The sequence below is a fragment of the Lontra canadensis genome, unplaced genomic scaffold (assembly GCF_010015895.1).
Source record: "Lontra canadensis isolate GAN:19392208 unplaced genomic scaffold, GSC_riverotter_1.0 scaffold99, whole genome shotgun sequence".
In the NCBI taxonomy this organism is placed as follows: Eukaryota; Metazoa; Chordata; class Mammalia; order Carnivora; family Mustelidae; genus Lontra; species Lontra canadensis.
Window position 1 is genome coordinate 2,805,835 of NW_022631093.1, and position 22,129 is coordinate 2,827,963.

Sequence of the window (22,129 nt, forward strand, 5' to 3'; positions counted from 1 at the left end):
GGTGTTGAGGAGCACTGGACAGGTGGGGAGTTGGAGAAGGTGGTAGAGCATTCTGAGTTCTACAGTGTGGGTGGCCATGACCTGGAAGTTAGTCAACTTGGGCTCTTGCTAGATCACCATTTTTTTTTATACAAGACTGCCTAACACACATAAAGTAGATCTAAAGAAGATGAGGGAAGAATCAATAGAGAAGCAGAAGTGAATGAATCAGTTAGTCAAAAAAGAATGGAACTGACAGATAAATCTAAGGCTTGCTGTATGTATGTATGTATGTGTGTGTATATCTATCTATCTATCTATCTATCTATCATCTATCTATCTATGTCTATATATCAATAAGAGACTAATCTCTGGAAAGACTGATCAATTAAAAAAAAGAACACAGGGAATTGAAAAATGTGAAAATACTATATTCAATTATAGGTAATAAATATGAAAATCCTAATGAAATGGATCACTTAAAAGGAAATCGTAATGATAAAAACTCTCAACAAAGTGGGTCTAGGAGAAACATACCACAACATAGTAAAGGCCATATATGACAAACCCATAGCAAACATCACACTCAATGGTGAAAAGTTGCGAGCTTTTCCTCTAAGGTCAGTAACAAGACAAGAACACCCACTCTTGCCATTTTTATGCAACACAGTACTGGAAGTTCTAGCCACAGCAATTAGGCAAGAAAAAGAAATACAATGCAGCCAAATTGGAAAGAAAGAAGTAAAACTGTCACTATTTGCAGATGATATGATACTATATATGGAAAACTCGAGATTGCACCAAAAACCTACTAGAACTGATAAATGTTTGCAGTAAATTCAAAGCATGCAAAATCAACAAATAAATTGGTTCAATTTCCATATACTAATAAGCTATTAGAAAGAGAAATTAAGAAAATAATCCCACTTATGATTGCATCAAAAAAGAATAAAATACCTAGGAATAAACTTAACTAAGGAGGTGAAAGACTTGTACTCTGAAAACTCTAAGCATCTCATGAAAGAAACTGAAGGAGACACAAATAAATGGAAAGATTCTGTGCTCATGGGCTGGGAGAATTAATATTGTTAAAATACCCATACTACTGTAAGCAATCTACAGATTCACTGCAATGCCCAACAAAATGCCAAAGGCATTTTTTGCATAATTAGAACAAAGAATCCTAAAATCTGTATGGACCACAAAAGACATAGACAAAGCCATCTTGGGAAAGAAGAAGAAAACTGAAGGTTTCACATTCCCTGATTTCAAACTATACTATAAAACTATATTAACCAAAATAATCTGGTACTGGCACAAGAAAGGACACACAAATCAATGGGATAAAACAGAGAGCCCAGAAAAAACTCACATATATAATGGTCAATATATCTATGATAAAGAAAGCAAGAGTATACAGTGGGGGAAAAGAGAGTCTCCTCTACACTGTTGGGAAAACTGGACAGCTACATGCAAAAATTAAATTAAAATTGGTTTAAAGACTCAAATGTAAGACCTAAAACCAAAAAACTCCTAGGAGAAAACATAGGTGGTAAACTCTCTGACATCAGGCTTAGTGATCTGTTTTTGGACCCATCTCTTCAGACAACAGCAGCAAAAGCCAATATAAATGGGACTACATCAAACTAGAAAGCTTTTGCACAGCAAAGGAAATGATCAACAAATGAAAAGGCAACTTAGTTAATGGGAGAATGTATTTGCAAATCTTACGTCTGCTAAGGAGTTAGTATCCAAAGTAAGTTTAAAGCACCTACACAACTTAACACAAAAAATGCACAAATAACCCAATGAAGAAATGGACAGAGGACTTGAAGAGACATTCTTACAAAGACAACATAGAGATCCAACAGGGATATGAAAAGGTTCTCTTCATCACTCATCATCAGGGAAAGGCAAAACAGAACCACAATGAGATCTCACTTCACACCTGTCAGATTGGCTAACATCAAAAAGACAATAACAAGCACAGATGAGACTGTAGAAGAAAGAGAACCCTTGTGAACTGTTGGTATGAATATCCATTGATGCAGCCACTGGGAAGAAGAGTGTGGGGGTTCATCAAAAAGTTGAAAGTTACTATATGATCTAGCAATTTCACTTCTGGGCATTTATCTGAAGAAAACAAAAATCCCAATCTGAAGACATAAATGCATACTGATGTTCATTACAGCATTAATTACAAGAGCCAGCATATGAAGCAATCTAAGTAGAATAGAATCATAGAGGAATGGATAAAGATGACACACACACACACACACACACACACACACACAGTAAAATATTACTCAGCCATAAAAAAGAATGAAATATTACCATTTGTGACATTATTGCAGAACCTAAAGGGTATTATACAAAATAAAGAGTGAAATCTGACAAAGACACATATTGTATGATTTCACTCATACATGGAATCTAAAAAAACAAAACAAATGAACAAACAAAGCAAAAACATATTCATAGATACAGGAAAAACACTGCTGGTTACCAGAGGGTGGAGGGGTTGTGGAGTGGGCAGAAGAGGGGATGGGGATGAAGAGGTAGAAACTTTTGTTTATAAAACAAGTCAATGGGATGAAATTTATAGCATAGGGAATATAATCAATAATATTTTAACAACCGTGCCTAGTGACAGATGGTAACGATTTATCATTGGCATCATTTAATAATGTACAAAAATGCTGAATTATTATGATGCACACCTGAAACTAATAGGATACTGTATGTTGATAATACTTCAACAAGAAGAAAAAGGAAACTTAAAAGTATGGAGAAGAATTAATCAGAAAGAGAATATTTGAAAAATTTTCAAGTGCTACTTACAGTTATGCAAGATGAATGAGTCCTAGAGATCTTCTGCATATCATGAGTCCTATAGTTAAAAATACTGTACCGTACATTAAAAAATCTATTAAGAGTGGGAGATCTCATGTGACATGTTTTTATCACAAACAAAAACAAAACAAAGGAACACAAGGAGACTTTTGGAGGTGATAGATGTGTGTATTACCTGTATTGTGGTGATGTATCAGGGGTATGTCCCATGTATATGAGTCCCAGTATACAAACTGTATGCATTAAGTATGCTTTTTTTTTTTTTTTTGTAAATCAATTACACCCCAATAAAGCTGTTAAAAATAGTGCTCCTAGGAGGGGCAGGAGCAAGACAGCAGAGGAATAGCAGACCTAAATTTCATCTGGTGCCAGGAATTCAGCTAGATAGTTTTCAAACCATTCTGAACACCTACAAACTCAACAGGAGATAGAACAAAATAGCATCAGCGATTCTATGAACAGAAAAGCGACCATTTTCTGGAAGTTAAGATGTGTGGAAAAGTGAATCTGAGTTGACATACAGGAAGATAGACTGTGGGAGAAAGGTCTGGCTCCTGGCAAGTGATAGAGCCAAGAAGCACGGGGTCAGAACTTTTAGAAGTTTGCTCCACTGACGGACATTGCTCCAGAGGCTAAGGGGGGGTGGCGCCCATGCAGGGACAGTGTGGTTTCAGGACCTGTGGGGTCACAGAAAGGCCAGGGGTGTCTGAGTGTGGCAGAGCCCCCAGGTATCGGAGTTGGGAAACGGGATGCAGAGACAGAGCTGAAGAGTGAGCTCTTAGCTCAGCATTGCCATAAACCACGATCCACAGCATAGTTGGACCCCTGCTTGAAGAGCAGGGACCCAACAGGCAGATCTGGGGAGACTCGCCCCTTCTTCCTCCAGTAGGAGTGGTGTGGGAGTGCAGCAGGAATCGGCTGGGTTTGGAGACTCCAAATGGGTCCACGCCCCAGATATAGAAATGCACGATCACAGACTGGGTGAGCTCAGAGTGTGGCCGGAGACCAGGGAGACAGGAGGGATTGACTGCTTTTCTCTGAGGGCACACTGAGGAGTGGGGACCCAAGCTCTCGGCTCCTCTGGGTTGGAGATTGGGAGGCCACCATCTTCATACCCGTCCTCCAAAGCTCTACAGAAAGTGCTCAGGGAACAAAAGCTCCCAAGACCAAAACTGCGCAGGTTACTTAGCCTGGCCCCTGGCCAGGGTGGTGCAATTTTGCCTTGGACAAAGATTTGAGAACCACTGCAACAGGCTCCTCCCTGAGAGAAGATCAGCAAGAACATCCAGCCAAGACCAAGTTCACTGATGAAAGAGAACTGTAAAACTCCAGAGCTATGGGAATACAGCACATAGAATTTATGGCTTTCCCCCATGATTCTTTAGTCTTTGAAAATTAATTTTTAAAATTTTTACTTTTTTCTTTTTCTATTTTTCTTCATTCCTATTTTAACCAACATCTTGTGAATTTCTTTTTTAAAATATTTTTTTAATTTTCATTTTTACAGTCATAGTCCATCCCTTTGTTGTATTTAACCTTATTTTTTATATATATAAATTTTTCTTTCTTTGAAATTTTGGGATACAGTTTCTTCTAACAGATCAAAGTGCAGCCAAAATCTAGTATGTGGCTCTGTTCTATTCCCCAGCCTGATCATATTCTTTTTTCTTTCTTTTTTTTTTCCCCTTTTCACCCTGGTTCCTGGTCTCTTTTGATTTGTTTAGTATGTATTTTTCTGTGGTTGTTGTAAACCTTTTAGAATTTTGTTCTCTCATTCATCTATTCTTCTCTGGACAAAATGACAAAATGGAAAAACTCACCTCCAAAAAAAGAAAAAGAGGGAGTACCAATGGCCAGGGACCTAATCAATATGGACATTAGTAAGATGTTGGAACCAGAGTTCAGAATGATGATAAAGCTACTAGCTGGGCATGAAAAAAAGCATAGAAGATATTAGAGAATCCCTTTCTGGAGAAATAAAAGAACTAAAGTCTAATCAAGTCAAAATCAAAAAGGCAATTAATGAGGTGCAATAAAAAATGGAGGCTCTTACTGCTAGGATAAATGAGACAGAAGAGAAAATTAGTGATATAGAAGACCAAATGATGGAGAATAAAGAAGCTGAGGAAAAGGAGATAAGCAACTACTGGACCACAAGGGGAGAATGTGAAAGATAAGTGATACCATGAGACAAAACAATATTAGAATAATTGGGATTCCAGAAAAAGAAGAAAGAGAGAGAGGAAGAAGGTATATTGGAACAAATTATAGCAGAGAATTTCCCTAATTTGGGGAATGAAACAGGCATTAAAATCCAGGAGGCAAAGAGAACACCCCTCAAAAATCAATAAAAATAGGTCAATACCCTGTCATCAAATAGTAAAACTTAAAAGTCTCAGAGACAAAGGGAAAATCCTGAAAGCAGATCGGGACATGAAGTCTGTAATCTACAATGGTATAAATATTAGATTGGCAGCAGACCTATCAACAGAGACCTGGCAGGCCAGAAAAGACTGGTATAATATATTCAGAGCACTAAATGAGCAAATGATGCAGCCAAGAATATTATATCCAGCTAGGCTGTAATTGAAAATAGAAGGAGAGAGAAAAAGCTTCCAGGACAAACAAAAACTAAAAGAACCTGCAAACAGCAAATCAGCCCTACAGGAAATATTGAAAGGGGTCCTCTAAGCAAAGAGAGAGCCTACAAGTAACATAGACTAGAAAGGAACAGAGACAACATACAGTAACAGTCACCTTACAGGCAATACAATGACACTAAATTCTTATCTTTCAAGAGTTACCCTGAATGTAAATGGGCTAAATGCCCCAATCAAAAGACACAGGATATCAGAATGGATAAAAAACCAAAACCTATCAATATGCTGTCTACAAGAAACTCATTTTAGACCCAAAGACACCTCCAGATCTAAAGTGAAGGGGTGGAAAACCATTTACCATGCTAATGGACATCAAAAGAAAGCTGGGGTGGCAATCTTTATATCAGGCAAATTAGATTTTCAACTAAAGACCATAATAAGAGATGGGGAAGGACACTATATCATACTCAAAGGGTCTGTCCAACAAGAAGATCTAACAATTTTAAATATCTATGCCCCTAACATGGGAGCAGCCAATTATATAAACCAATTAATAACAAAATCAAAGGAACACGTAGACAATAATACAATAATAGTAGGGGACTTTAATACCCCTCTCAGTGAAATGGACAAGTCATCTAAGCAAAAGATCAACAAGGCAATAAAGGCTTTAAATGACACACTGGACCAGATGGACATCACAGATGTATTCCGAACATTCCATTTCAAATCAACAGAACATTCTTCTCTAGTGCACCTGGAACATTCTCTAGAATAGATCACATCCTGGTTCACAAATCAGGTCTCAACTGATACCAAAAGACTGGGATCATTCCCTGCATATTTTCAGACCAAATCACAAAAGGAGGTAGAGGTAGAACTCAATCACAAGAGGAAAGTTGGAAACAACTCAAATACATGGAGGCTAATGAGCATCCTACTAAAGAATGAGTGGGTCAACCAGGAAATTAAAGGAGAATTTAAAAAAAATCATGGAAAAAATGAAAATGAAAACACAACTGTTCAAAACCTTTGGGATGTAGCAAAGGTGGTTCTAGGAGGAAAGAATATAGCAATACAAGTCTTAAGAAAAGAAAGGTCTCAAGTACATAACCCAACCCTACACCTAAAGCAGCTGCAGAAAGAACAGCAAAGAAACCCTAAATCCAGCAGGAAAACAGCAATAATACAGATCAGAGCAGAAATCAATGAAATAGAAACCAAAAAAACAGTAGAACAAATCAATGAAACTAGGAGATGGTTCTTTGACAAAATTACTAAGATTGGTAAACCCCTGGCCAGACTTATCAAAAAGAAGAGAGAAAGGACCCAAATATATAAAATCATGATGAAAGAGGAGAGATCACATCCAACAGCAAAGAAATACTATTATAAGAACATATTATGAGAAAAGAATACACCAGCAAATTTGAATATCTGGAAGAAATGGATGTATTCCTAGAGACATAAAAACTACCAAAACTGAACCAGGAAAAAATAGAAAGCCTGAACAGACCCATAACCGGTAAGGAGATTGAAGCAGTCATCCAAAATCTCCCAACAAACAAGAGCCCAGGGCCAGACAGCTTCCCAGGGGAATTCTACAGAACACTTAGAGAAGATTTAATATCTGTTCTCCTGAAACTGTTCCAAAAAATAGAAATGGAAGGAAAACTCCCAAACTCATTTTAGGAGGCCAGTATTCCCTTGATCCCCAAACCAGACAAAGACCCCACAAAAAGGAGAATTATAGACCAATATCCCTGATGAATATGGATGCAAAAATTCTCCCCAAAATACTAGCCAATAGGATCCAACAGTACATTAAAGGGATTATTCACCACGACCAAGTAGGATTTATTCCTAGGCTACAAGGTTGGTTCGACATCCACAAATCAATCAATGTGACACAATACATTAATAAAAGAAAGCACAGGAACCATATGACACTCTTAATAGATGCAGAAAAAGCATTTGACAATGTACAGCATCCCTTTTTTAATCATTTTTAAAATTTATTTTCAGCATAACAGTATTCATTGTTTTTGTACCACACCCAGTGCTCCATGCAATCTGTGCCCTAATACCCACCACCTGGTTCCCTCAACCTCCCACCCCCCCAACCTCTTCAAACCCTTCAGATTGTTTTTCAGAGTCCATAGTCTCTCATTGTTCACCTCTCCATCCAATTTTCCCCAACTCCCTTCTCCTAATTCCCCATGTCCTCCATGCTATTTGTTATGCTCCACAAATAAGTGAAACCATATGATAATTGACTCTCTCTGCTTGACTTATTTACAGCATCCTTTCTTGATCAAAACTCTTCACAGGGTAGGCATAGAGGGTACACATATCACTCAATATCATCAAAGCCATCTATGAAAAACCCACAGCAAATATCATTCTCAATGGGGGAAAAACTGAGAGCTTTTCCACTAAGGTCAGGAACACGGCAGGGATGTCCACTATCATCACATCTGTTCAACATAGTTCTAGATGTGCTAGCCTCAGCAATCAGACAACAAAAAGAAATAAAAGCAACTGAATCAGCAATGAAGTCAAACTCTTACCCTTTCCAGATGATATGATACTTCATGTGGAAAACCCAAAAGACTCCACCCCAACACTGCTAGAAATCATACAGGAATTCTGTAAAGTGTCAGGATGTAAAATCAGTGCCCAGAAAGTAGTTGCATTTCTATACACCAACACTAAGTTGGAAGAAAGAGTAATTAAGGACTCAGTCCCATTTACAACTGTACTCAAAACCGTAAGACACCTAGGAATAAATCTAACCAAAGATGCAAAGAATCTGTACTCAGAAAACTATAGAATACTCATGAAAGAAATTAAAGAAGACACAAAGAAATGGAAAAATGTGCTGTGCTCATGGATTGGAAGAACAAATACTATGAAAATATCTATGCTACCTAGAGCAATCTATATGTTTAAAGCAATCCCTATCAAAATACCATCAACTTCTTTCACAGAGCTGGAACAAGTAATCCTAAAATCTGTATGGAACCAGAAAAGACCCTGAATAGCTAGAGGAATATTGAAGAAGAAAGCAAAAGCTGGTGGCATTCCAATTCCAGACTTAAAGCTCTGTTACAAAGCTGTCATCATCAAGACAGTATGGTACTGGCACAAAAACAGACACATAGATCAGTGGAACAGAATAGAGAGCCCAGAAATAGACCCTCAACTGTGTGGTCAACTAATCTTCAACAAATCAGGAAAGAATGTCCAAAGGAAAAAAGACAGTCTCTTCAACAAATGGTGTTGGGAAAATTGGACAACCACATGATGAAGAATGAAACTGAACCATTTCCTTATACCACACACAAAAATAGACTCAAATGTATTAAAGACCTCAATGTGAGACAGGAACCCATCAAAATCCTAGAGGAGAACACAGGCAGCAATCTTTTCAATATCAACCACAGCAACTTCTTCCTAGAAACATTGCCAAAGGCAGGGGAAGCAAGGGCAAAAATGAACTGTTGGGACCTCATCAAGATCATAAGCTTTTGCACAGCAAAGGAAAGAGTCAACAAAACCAAAAGACAACTGACAGAATGGGAGAAGGTATTTGCAAATGACATATCAGATAAAGGGTTAGTATCCAAAATCTATAAAGAACTTATCAAACTCAACCCTCAAAGAACAAAGAATCCAACCAAGCAATGGGCAGAGGACATGGGCAGACATTAATGCAAAGAAGACATTCAGATGGCCAACAGATGCATGAAAAAGTATTCCACATCCCTTGGCATCAGGGAAATACAAATCAAAACCACAATGAGATACCACCTCACACCAGTCAGAATGGCTAACATTAACAACTCAGGAAATGACAGGCATTGACAAGGATGCAGAGAAAGGGGAACCTTCCTACACTATTGGTGGGAGTGCAACCTGGTACAGCCACTCTGGAAAACAGTATGGGGGTTCCTCAAAAAGTTGAAAATAGAGTTACCCTATGACCCAGGAAATCACTACCAATTATTTACCCCAAAGCTACAAATATAGTGATCTGAAGGGGCAGGTACACGCGAATGTTTATAGCAGCAATGTCCATAATAGCCAAACTATGGAAAGAGCCCAGATGTCCATCAACAGATGAATGGATAAAGAGGTGGTATGTATATGTATGTATGTATGTATACACACACACACACACACACATGAATATTATGCAGCCATAAATACCCCTGAAATCTTGCCATTTGCAATGATGTGGATGGAACTAGAGGGTATTATGCTAAGCACAATAAGTCAATCAGAGAAAGACAATTATCGTATGATCTCACTGATACAAGGAATAAGAGAAATAAGACAGGAGCATAGTGGAAGGAAGGGAAAAATGAAATAAGATGAAACCAGAGAGGGTGACAATCCATAAGAGATTCTTAATCTCAGGAAACAAACTGAGGGTTGCTGGATTGGAGGGGGTGGGGAGGGATAGGGTGGCTGGGTGATGGACATTGGGAGGGTATGTGCTATGGTGAGCACTGTGAATTGTGTAAGACTGATGCTTCACAGACTTGTACCCCTGGAACAAATAATATGTTAATAAAAATTGCTACTGACCCATAGGCACCCTGAGTAGTTTCATAGGAGGGTATTTTGTACATTTAAGGAATCGATAATTCCTAGAGCACAAGACAGAGAAGATGTTGCAAAGTTTATAACCTGGGCACCACAACCTGTCAAAGAGAGTACAAAAAAGAGGACTACAGACGTAATTCACTTTGACTGGATATACCAAAATCCCAAGTGACATATCAGTAAATCAAGACTAGCCTGGTGTTAAAAGAGCACACCGTGACCAAGCATAATATGTTTCAATGGCTAACTATCAGGAAATCTGTAATTAATCACCTCCAAAATCCAAAGCAGTCAAAAAGGAAAAATCATTTGATTCTCTTGCTAGACACTGAAAGGGTTTTTGAAAAAAATTCAGAATCAATTTCTTAGAGGAAAAAACCTCAATAAAATAGAAACAGAATGATATTTGTTTCGAACAGTGAGGAATATCTCCATAAAAAGAAGAAATAGCACCATTCTTTATGGAATTGTGAAACATTAAGTCAGAAAAAAAAAAGTAAAAAAGAAAGAAGGCAATATCAGACTCTCAACACGATTCAAGGTGAGATTGTTGATTGAAGGCAAGAAATGAGAAGTATTAAAAGGATGTAGAAAAATGATATTTTACCTTGATATGCTCCAGATAATGAACCCCAAAGCAGTAAGTTTCAATAAGTGAGTGCAGAGAAGGGTCCCAGCACCAAAACCTAGAAAACCAATAGCTTACTTCCTGGCAGCAATCAAACAGAAATCACTCTGGACCTAAATGAACAAACTCTAAAATCTCACTAAGGACATAAAAAAAAGACTTCAATAATTGGAGAGTCATGTTCTGGGAATGGAAGATTTACTGCAGTTAAGAAAAGAGATAGTCCAAATTAAGCCATACATTTAATCTAATTGCAATGAAAATCAGTTGGTGGGGGCTTGACAACACAATTCTAAAAGTTACCCAGAAAAAAAAAATGTGCCAGGACAGCTGAGGAAATTTTGAAAAGCGAGGTGATGATGGGCACGGTTTCCTACCAGATATTACAAAATATGACAGTAGCAAATGTTGCAAAGCAGGGGTGAGGGAGGCCAGGGCCAGGGGAGGGCTGAAGGAATCCCCCAACTCTGAGTCAGGCACCACACTAATGGCGTGGATTGGTTTTAGCAAGCTCTGTCAATTCATTTATGTGCAGCCAACATTTATTAAATACCACGCACGTGCCAGGCATTATGGGCAGAGCAGGGAATACAAGCAGAACAGCCCTGATCCCCGTGGAGCTCGCTGTCTGGGGAAGGTGGTTCAACAGTGAACTCCAGGTGCAATGAGCATTATTACTAGAGGGGGGCTGTTGGTGCACGGGGACAGGGGTTGGGGAAGAATTGCCAGAAGAGAGCAGGATCCACTCTCCACCTCACAAGATAAGTACTGAGCTACTTTATTTAAACTTTGTCTGTTGAACTGGGGAATCTAAACCCGTGGTTTGTGGACTGACCTCTTCAGTGAGATGGCCAGTGGTCAGCACCAGCCTTGAAGACTGTCCTTTGCCTCAACCCTGACCTTTGATAGAATCTGTGGACCCATGAAGTTTTCAGACTAGACTGTGTTTCTGCATCCCCTCGGGGGCTTGTTAAAACGGCACTGGTGCCCACTCCACAATGTCTGATCCCGAAGGTCTGGGCTGGGGCTGGAGGATCCGCTTCTAGTTATCAGCCTCCCGGTGAGCCCCGGACTCAGTTCTGACTTGCAGTCACTCGAAGACCAATTCAGGGCTAACTTGGAACTGAAATGTTCAGCCCTATTCTAGAACGAAATGAAACTGGACTGAAAGTCAAGTGTGTGGAATGAGTCATTCACTTAAAAATATAAGTTTACGGACAAAGACACTTCCCCCAGGTTGGGGTGCTCACAGTGAGAGGCCCCTCTGCTGGCCGTTAGGTTTCCGTGAGCCACTGTCCTCCTGGGGGCTGAGATTACTCCTCCTCTGACTTCCATCCCTTGATCTGCCAGACGAGGGGGTCTCAGACCTGTTCCATCTGCCAGGGTCCCCTCTTCCCCATCTTGTCCTGACTCCACAAATGGGGATTGTGAGGACACTTTCCCTCATGTCCTCGATTCAGCGTCACATCAGTCTTCATAATATGCCCATGCCTCTGGGGTGTACCTTATCCCCTAGACCTTCGGTTGTCACCTTCTGGAGCTCATGTTCAACCATGAGCAAAATGTCCAATATCCTCAAATTCTTGTATGAACTTTTTTTCGCCTTCTTACCCAAATGGAAGCCTGGAGACACTGCTTCTCCTGCAGCCTCTTCAGGGGGTGGGGCTCTCTCCCTCACCTCCCCGTGGAGTGGACTGCGAGGCAGGGCAGGTGCCCTTCTCCTCCCACCCACTCTAGGACGTTCCCTGTACTTCCCTCCTCCTCCTGCACCCCTTTCCCTCTTCCTAATGAGCATTCTCATCAGCCTATAGAAAACTTTTAATTTCCAGATTAAAAAACTCCCAAACTTCTCTTTCCCCCAAATTCTCTCCCCAGTGCTGCCCCATTTTCCTCCTTGGAAGCACCCTGAAGAGTTGCTCATATTTGGGGGCTCGAATTTCTCTCCCCCCGTTGCCTCCTGGGTCAGTTCCAGGCGGAGGTTCCCCACTGTCTCATGGAAATGACTCTTCTCCAGCGATTCCCACCTCCCACCTTATGCCAAACCTGACTCAATGCCCAGTTCTCTGACCCCATCCTCCCTGAGCTGTCTGCAGCACTGGGCACAGCTGACCACTCCTCCTTGGTCCAACTTGTCCCTTCGACTTCATACTTGGAAGCCCAACTGGCTTCACAGCACCTGGCATTTACTATGTCTGCATGAGCTTCTGAGCTTTCTTCCCTGAATCTGCTCATCTATCCCCCTCTTATCTCAAAAAATGGTCATTCTGTCCTCTGGGAGTTCAGGCCAAGAGCCTTCTGAAGAACTGGTGACTCTCCCACCAAGTTGAAAGGCCAACTTTTCAGTAAGGCCTTCTTCTTGCCATCCCCTCTACCATTTCTATCTTGTATCTGACTTTCTTTGTTCCTTTGTTTTTTAATTTTCCTCCTTTGTACTTCTCACCCTTAGACCTGCTCCGTGAGGACGGAGGTTTCCGTCTGCTTGCTGCTGGGTTTCCAGAGCATGGCCTGGGAGTGGCCTGCAGGAGAAACTCAGTATGTGTCTGGTCAAAGCAGTTTACATGGACCCCTGACGGAAGAGGCGGGCAGGAAAGGAGGGGAGAGAATTCTCAGCCGAGGGAATTGTCAGCACAAATTCATTGGCTGGAGTATTTGGGGATAGGTGGGGGCCAAGACACAGGCTGGCAGGAATGAGCCTGCATGTATGTGACTGTGAACATGGGACTGTGGGCTGGAGGGGCCACAAGGCTGGTGCCCCCTCCTGCTGTGGACCAGTGGCTCAGGCTTCCCATCCTGTCTGTCCTGAGAAACTGGCATGGGGGAGACCACGGGGGCCCAGCCAGGCCAGCAACAATCGAAGGGCTGTTGCACCCAGTCCTGGCCCTCTTGGGTCTTCCTGGCTTCAGGCCCTGCACAAAGGGAGCCTGTGACATGGAAGGCGACACATGAGGTACCAAGGAGCTCCACTGAGAAGCCCGTCATGCCCGGACCTGACCACCTGCTAACTGGGAGACTGGCCCGACAAGGTTTAAAAAACAAAAACCAAAAAACACAAAAACAACCAAAGCATTATCCCTTCAGTGCAGTGGGATTGCACTTACTGCCCTGAGAACCCAGGTGTCCTCATACGTGAGGAGACATCCACACATCCTGCCGTGGTGTGGACCAGGCCCCAGGCTCTGAGGGAACACCTGCTTCCTTTGGGCAGAAGCTGTGACTCCTAACTCCTAGCAGAGCCAGAGCTCAGGAGGCAGTCTTCTGTAGGGACAGGTGAGCCCGAGAAAAACAGGAGGGTCAGGGAGGGGTCAAAGACCCCGGGGAGCCCTGGTTCCCACCGGGATGGGGCCCAGTCAGGAAAAGCTTGGCATTCTCACCGTGAGAGACTGAGGGGCTGGGGTGCGGGCACAGCTTCCTGCTGGCAACAAAGACGCACCTGTTTTCCTCTGGCCTGCATCTCCCCTCTCCTTTTGTATTAATTCACACACTAAAAATCATTTGAAATTAATATATTCTGGGTAAACACATTCATTTTCTTTTAAATTTGCAAAACCCTCCAGTGAAAACATTTGAATATGTAACACAAAGGCCCATTTTCTTTGGGAAACATGGATCATTTCCAAGGTGAAAGGCAGCATAAATATGTCCTAAGTAAGAGGCACATTCACAAAAGGACCAAGCTAGAGTCATCAACAGATTTGTGAGAGGATCATTGTGTTTTGGGAATGAATCGTTACTTTCTGAACTGTGGGGAGTTGGAGGGGTATTTTAATGGATTAATCATTTATGTCTCAAGTTCTTGCTCTTTCCTAGGAGGGCAATATGGGAGGTTTGCATGAAGTTATAAATCATGTCAGTGTTTGGGCCTCATCTCTGAGAGGCCTGGTCTGTGAGGAAATTATACTAATAATTTGAGTGAAGTAGTAGCCTGGAAGGGCTCCCTTTAGCCAACCGGGTCAATGCAGAGTTGGGGATGGAAAACCCCCAGAAGATGGGGTCTGGCCCCTGCCGCCAAGGAGTGGGGCAGCTCCAGAAAGAAGTCAGTATTGTATTTTTGTCTTGGCTAGTTTCACTGGGTCTTGATTTTCCCATCTGTATAATGGGTTGCATGCTCTCTGAGGGGCCACTGTTCAGAGCATCTATGTCTACCAACTACAGTTTCATGTGGCTTGAGACAACCAAAATCTCTCCCATATCTGTCCCACCTTGAACTGTGAACTCTGTCTGCGTCAGGGATTTCCAAGCACTGGAGAAATATCAGATCTCATCAGGCCTTTAAGGCAGGAGGTACTACTGTTCTTCCCATTTTAAAGGTGAGCTTACTTGCCTTCCTTGTATGTCAAGGAAACACCAGTACAAGCCCTTGAACCCAGGCGCCTCTGGCTCAGGGTTCATGTCTTGACTCTGTGTGACAAGGGTTGCTAGCTGGGGTCTGCAAGGGGCTTAGGGTGGAGAAGTCCTAGAAAGGCTTGGAGCCTTCCGAGAAGCAGGTAACTGGGCAGGGCCCTCTTCCCGCCCTTTCTCATCCCCCCCACCCCCAGCCCCTTCCCTCTGGTTGAGGAGAAGCTCTGCGAAGGAACAGACACAGAACATCACTCCCTGACTGGGTGCCCCAGGCGCCGCCTCAGCTCAGTAAGCAACAGGCCATCTGCCCAGCCAAGGGGGGGACCAAACCAGACCTCCAACATCTGTGCTGGGCAACCACACTGGGTTTTACTCGGGCAGCTCAGGGACAGCTTTCGTGGTTTTCAGTCATGCTTGGCATGAATGGCAAAAGGGAACCAATCCCCCAGATGAATCTGCTGCTGCTTTCTCTCCCCTTCCTCAGGGTACTCTTAGGCTAGGCAGCCTTCCTTCTGTCCTGAGCATCAGAAGTGTCTTCTCAGCCTCCTCAGGCTCTGCCTGACAGCCTCTGGCACCAAGCAGTAGCCTAGCAAAGCTCCCCGAGCCTAACGCCACTGTGGGACTTCCACAACACTCCAGCCCTCCTGGGACCTGTCTTCCAGAGTGCATAGCCCACAGCAGCACAACACAGCTGCTGAATGACCACACCCACATCCAACATCCGGATTCTCCAACAGCAATAACACGATGCCTGGGTAAGGATGGGTACAGCAGGACAGGGCAGGTGTGGGGAGTCTGGGCTTTGGAGTCAAGAGTGGCTTTGCAGTTCCTAACTGCAGGACTGGGTGCTGGGATCCCTGGTGACCTCATCTGTTAAACAGGGATGGCACGCAGTATGTACTCACACAATGCTATCATAATCATCTTTCATATCCTATTTTCAGCATCTTCACATACAGATAAGACATTTGCTCCCTTCTGTCCAACACAGCAAGCTTACAATACTCAGAAAGCCTTGCTTCTAATTCCCAGGTCAACTGACAGTGCCCTTGTGTCCTTGGGAGGCAACTCTGGGCCTACGTTAGCATGGTGCTCCCATGAGGGAGCTGGTTAGGGGACCCACACATTTCCCCCAAGTGTCTGGGAATCAGCCCAGCCCAGGAACTGCATGGGCTACTGAAGCTAGGGCCACCCAAGCTGCCCCACCTGCCTGTCACAGAAGCCAAGCACCAGGGGCCAATTTAATGACATAGGAAACTGATCACAAAGTACAAATGTCCCAGCATGGTCCCTCTGACTGCTGATGGTGCTTCCACTCCAGGAGAGGCCTTCCATCTGTCTGCTGTTAGGAAATCAAGTGGCCTCTTTTGATTCTCAGCAGGAAGTTTTGCTGTGTGTAGACTCTTCTGGGCCAAAAGCAGTTTCTTCAGTGGAGACTAGGTCTGTAGGGGCCTTCGGGTGGGGGTGGTGGGTGGCTAGGGAGGGTGTGAATGGGGCTTTCCAATGCCAGCTACGAAGCCCACTTCCCTCCTGGTGGGGAGGGCTCTCTTCTCTCCCTGAAACTCAGCGATCCCTCATGGTGCTGGGTCTGGGCCTTGTTCTTGTATTCAGCTCTGGGAGTGACACGCAGGCTCATTCCCATCAGGACCTCAGTCTCAGAATTCTGGGGGATCATGGGGCACCATGGACTTGGCACTTAGTCTATGAAGGCATCTGAGACCCCAGAGTCTTTCCCAGAGGCCCGAGTATAGGCTCTCACCTGTGAGGTACTCAGGTTCCTTGGCAGGTGGCTCCCTTCCCCTCCTCAGGGAGTTGTTTGGAGGAAATAAATGGGACAAAGCTCAAGCCATCTCCCTGTGCCCCCTATTCTTGGGAAGTGGCAGCAGGAGGCCAAGGGCAGAATGAACAGTCTGTGAATACGGTTTATTTCCCTTCTCCAGGCTTGTCTGAGGACCCGATGGACCCAGGGCAAACCGCAGGGAGCTGCCTCCCAACCAAACCGTCACCCACATTGTACCATGTGGAGCACCACTTGCCAGTTCCAGACAGAAAAGCCAGCTTCCTGCTACAGAGCTCCAGCTCTGCTCAGAGCAGCCCATGCTGAGCTGCCTGCACTTAGGAATGACCTTGGAATCTGGTCTGGGTGAACTCCCCCAGGGGCTGTTGTATCTAGGAACCCCTGGGTTATTTTCTGGAGAAATCTGGTGACTTCATTCATCATAGGCCTGGATTCAGATCAGCAAGCCCAGCTACAAAGCCCCAAACAATTCAGTACGTCCCTGGTCAAGAGAAATACTAGGATATGGGTTAGGCAGGTATGGCTATAAAAATCCCTCGGACATCCTGTAGGGTAAATGTAGATGCCGGCTGAGCGCACCACCCCGTTGTCCTTAAATGGCTTGTTACCCTGGTTCCAGAGGAAAGTGAAATTGAGCCTCATTATGTAATCATTTTTAACACCTTGCTCCTTTTCTCTCAGAGCAGAAGCCCTGAGCACCAGCTTGTGCAAAAGATTTAGGGCTGACTAGAAGTTTCCACACGAACACACGAACACCCTGCTCAGGATGAGGAGAGAAGCCCGGCTAGGTCTGGCTGGACACGGCTAACTTCTGTGGGGTGCAGGTCTGCCAAGGCATGGGGACGCCTTGTCTGTTCTGATGGCCAGAGGGGCCAGGCTGGACGGGCCAGCAGTGCGACACAGACATCAAAGCGCAGTGCTGGGTCTGGGAAGACTCCCACCCGCCGTGCGACTGCAGACAAGGGACCTTACCTAGAGATTTAGCCATAATAGGTTAGACCGTACTGACCGGGAAAGCCTATGGGATGTGTTAGCGCAGGGAGTGGCCAGGGCGAGTGCTCAGAAATCACTGGCTAACAAACTTTAGTTTGTTGTTGGTGTCCTCAAGAGGGGTTAATAATTCCCTGTTTCTAGGAGTTCTGGCAACACGGGGGTCCGTGAGAAGCAACGAAAACCTCCTGAGTTTGCTCAGTTTCTGTCTTGGCTGGGCCCTGGCTGTGGATTGCTGAGCCCCTCCAGGAGGGAGGTGGGAACCAGCCCCCCGTGGAGGAAGTCGTGTCTCCCCATGGACAAGTGACATGGGTGCACGCCCCTGGAAGGGCAGTGGTGTGTTTTAGACAGTGTCCACTACTCCCTGGATCCCAGAGCCCGGCTACCGGCCATCACCATGGGAGGGCAGGGCATCTTCTACAGGGTCTGCGGGAGCCTCAGTTGCTGAGCGCAATCAGCCCGAGGGACTCACCCCTGGCACCACCATCACCTCCTCAGGGGAGGCCTCTGGGGAAAGCCGACTGACAAACTTGTTGGCCAACTCTGCCCTTTCTCCACTGCTCCCCTTTACTTATGAGACAGGTGGGCTATCTTGGACTCGGACACATCTTTTAGAATACAGGAGTGGGGCGGGTTGCCGTGAGCAGCGTTTGGGGAGCACTTAGAGGGGACGACATGCATGGAGCCATTTACTAACCATTCACCTGCAGGACGTGGGTCTGGAAGAGCTCCTCGTGGCCGGAGGCATGGCACGTGTAGTTGCCCATGTGGACGGTGGTCACCTTGGTGATGTAGAGGGAGTTGTCCTCTCCGAAGTCCTGCACAGGGTGAGGAAGACAACCAGGTTGGCCTCCCTAGTGAGTAGGCTGGGAAGGAGAGCCCAGGCTCCTGCTTTTCCAGGAAAACAAAAACCCTGTAGCCAAACCCACGTGTTTGGCCAGAGCTGCTGGCAGGGCCAGGCACACCCTCTCTCTTCCATGTTATTGGCCTGAACCTTGTTTATCCAATTAAGGCCTGATTCACACTCTCTGTGAGGCTGGGCTGAAACACTTTCCCACTCATTCCTCTTGTTTTCCATGAACTGAGCTCCCTCCTACTACTAATCCTCAGCCTGCTTGGCTGGTTTCCTGGGGGCTCTTGTCTACCTGCTGAGTAGCTCTGCGAGTTTTTCTTATAAAACTCAACACCCCCCCATTAATCCAATTAAAAAGTGGGCAGAAGACACGAACAGATATTTCTCCAAAGAAGATACACAGATGGCCAACAGACACATGAAAAGATATTCCTCATCACTTATCAGGGAAATGCAAATCAAAGTCACAATGAGCTATCACCTCACACCTGTTAGAAAGGCTAAAATCAACAACTCAAGAAACAACAGGTGTTGGTGAGGATGTGGAGAAAAAGGAACCCTCTTGCCCTGTTGGTGGGGAATGCAAATTGGTGTAGCCACTGTGGAAAGAGTATGGAGGTTTCGCTGAAGTTAAAGTTCAAACTACCCTATGATCCAGCAATTGCACTGCTAGGTATTTACCCAAAGAATCCAAAAATACTAATTGAAAGGGACACATGCACCCCCATGTTTATTGCGGCATTACCTATAATAACCAAACAGGACACAACCCGTGTCCATCAATAGAGGAATGGATAAAGAAGATGTGGTCTATATAAATACAATGGGATATTACTCAGCCATCAAAAAGAATGATATTTGCCATTTGCTTGCAACACTATAGACAGAGCTAGAGTATAATGCTAAGTGAAATAAGTCAGAGAAAGACAAATACTGTATGTATACACTCACACGTGGAATTTAAGAAACAAAACAAGAAAGCAAAGAAAAAAAATTAGAAAGAGGCAAACCAAGAACCCAAACTGATGGCTGCCAGAGGGGAAGGTCCTGGTGGGGGGATGGGTGAAATAGGGGATGGGGATTAAGGAGAGCTCTTGTGATGACCACCGGGTGGTGGGAGAAAGCACTGGATCACGAGATTGTACACCTGAAACTAATATAGCACTGTGCATTAACTAACTAGAATTAAAACAAGAACAAGAGGGGCACCTGGGTGGCTCAGTGGTTAAGCCTCTGCCTTCAGCTAAGGTCATGATCTCAGGGTCCTGGGATCGAGCCCCACATCGGGCTCTCTGCTCAGCAGGGAGCCTGCTTCCTCCTCTCTCTCTCTCTCTGCTTGCCTCTCCACCCACTTGTGATCTCTCTCTGTCAAATAAATAAAATCTTAAAAAAAAATGAGAAAGTTTTTCTTAAAGGAACAGATAGCAAATATTTTTGGCTTTGTGGGCCATAGGGTTTCTGTGAACTATTGTAACTCTGCCTTGTAGCATGAAGATAAACATTAACAATATATAAATTAATGAGTGTCTCTAAGTTCCAATGAAATTTTATTTATTTTAAAGATTTATTTATTAGAGAGAGTGAATGACTGAGTGGGGTGGGAAGGAGGGCAGAAGGAGAGGGAGAGAGAAGCCCAAGCTTGCTCCGTGCTGAGTACAGAGCTGGAGGCAGGGGTCGATCTCATGACTCTGAGATCACGACCTGAGCCAAAACCGAGTCAACACGCTTAACTGACTGAGCCACCCAGGCGCCCCAGTGAAATTTTATTAAAAAAAAAAAAAATAGGTGGTAGGACAGGTTGGCTTGCAGGGATAGATGGCCTACCATGGGTCAGATCCACTTTGTCCCAAAATAGTTCTAGATGCCTTGCAGAGACCTGAATAACTCAAGAAGGGAAACATTACTGAGGAAAATGAGGGCAAACAAAGAGCAAGAGAAGGGACAGCAAAGAGAGCCAGGAGGGGCAGATGCCAGGGGTTCTGTAAGAAAACTCTCGACAACCTTGCCCCTATTATTATTATTATTATTTTTAAAGATTTTATTTATTTGAAAGAGCAGAGTGAGCAAAAGAGAAAGCATGCACAAGTAGGGGGCAGGGGTGAGGGGCAGAGAGAGAGAGGGAGAAGCAGACTCCCTGCTGAGCAGGAAGGCCAATTCGGGACTCGATCCCAGGGCCCTAGATCATGACCTGAGCCAAAGGAGATGCTGAACCGACTAAGCCACCCAGGCGCCCCACTTTTCTTCTTATTATTAGCAGGACATACAAAACTCCTCTTGACCTCCTAGAGCCAACACCAAACCATCCCTCTTGCCATTCCCTGTGCCCTTTTCCACAGAAGCACTGTGGTGGCGGGAGGGAGGGAAGGCCACCAGTCACTGTGTCACAGGGGTTGTCTGAGGGCAACCACAGAGCAGCTGACCCACTGACCCTCTGCCTTGCTCACACTCCAGAGGGCCTCACTGCCACCATCTTGAGTCCTTTAAGGATGCTTTTTGGCTAATTAACTTGTGAGGGGGTGCAGACCCAGAAGGAAGCCTGGCAGAGGGCACGGGGCGGGAAGGGGGATCGTGGATGCATGCAGCCCGCTTTCATGATCAGAAAAAAGATGCACTCCAGTGCTCCCAATGGAGTAAAATATTGTTGTGAGAGCCCTGGGAGTTTTCTCTCTGAAGCATTGCTCTGCTTAAAAAAGCGCCATTCATATCACTCTGTAGAAGCTTCGATAATAAAAATAAAACACCAGATAGCTGATTTGTCCTGTGTCATAACAGAGTCATAAAGGGTTCATACCTGAGTTGCTTATGAAAAGTTAATGGTTAGTCAATTCTGGGCTGACATATTTCTGGTCTAAGCTGTTTGTGTCAAAACCTAAGTCTGGAGGAAAATGTATTTTGCTTAGAGGCTACATGGCAAGTGGCAGCTGGAAAATAGGGCAGGGAAGCCGGGTGCAGCTCTCTATGTGGGAAGCCCTTGGTACCTCACCTGCTTGGTTCCAGGGCAAACTCCATCCCGAAGCGTAATCCCAGAGCTGCTGGTGGGGGCTGGCGCTGGGGGACCCCTGGCACTTTGCCTTGTCTGCCTCTCTGAGCCTTCAAGTTCTCGCAGGACGCACTGGAAGCTGGGCTCGGGTTCTGGCGGCCCCTGCTGTTGGTGCCCCTTGGGTGACGCTATGTGGTCACATGGACCACACATCCCTCAAGCCTTGTATAATCCTCAGGAAAAAACCCAAGCCAGAAAACAAGACAAAGCCCAGTCCTCATACAGTGAGGAAGCAGAGCTCTCTTTCACAATGTATTCAGAGTCTACCTTCTCTTACCCCCTCCACTGTGACCAGTGGTTTAAGGCACCATCTTCTCATCTGGGGGACAGTGGGGACCTCCACCTCTGCCCCTCCACTCTGTCCTCTACACAACAGCCAGACCCTATTCCCTCACCCTGAGTCAGCCCTAGAGGGTCTGCTGGGATGACTTGCCATCCC

The 22,129-nt window shown here is 44.5% G+C and overlaps 1 protein-coding gene across 2 annotated transcripts in view; it reads right to left on the reverse strand.

Moving 5' to 3' along the window:
• The window catches only part of FSTL4 (follistatin like 4), a 410,907-nt gene that overhangs the window by 36,432 nt on the left and 352,346 nt on the right, over positions 1–22,129 (reverse strand). For both annotated transcript variants that reach the window (XM_032837649.1, XM_032837647.1), the window contains exon 8: positions 18,495–18,615. In XM_032837649.1, coding sequence (XP_032693540.1) covers positions 18,495–18,615 — 121 coding nt within the window. The remainder of the gene's footprint in view (positions 1–18,494; positions 18,616–22,129) is intronic.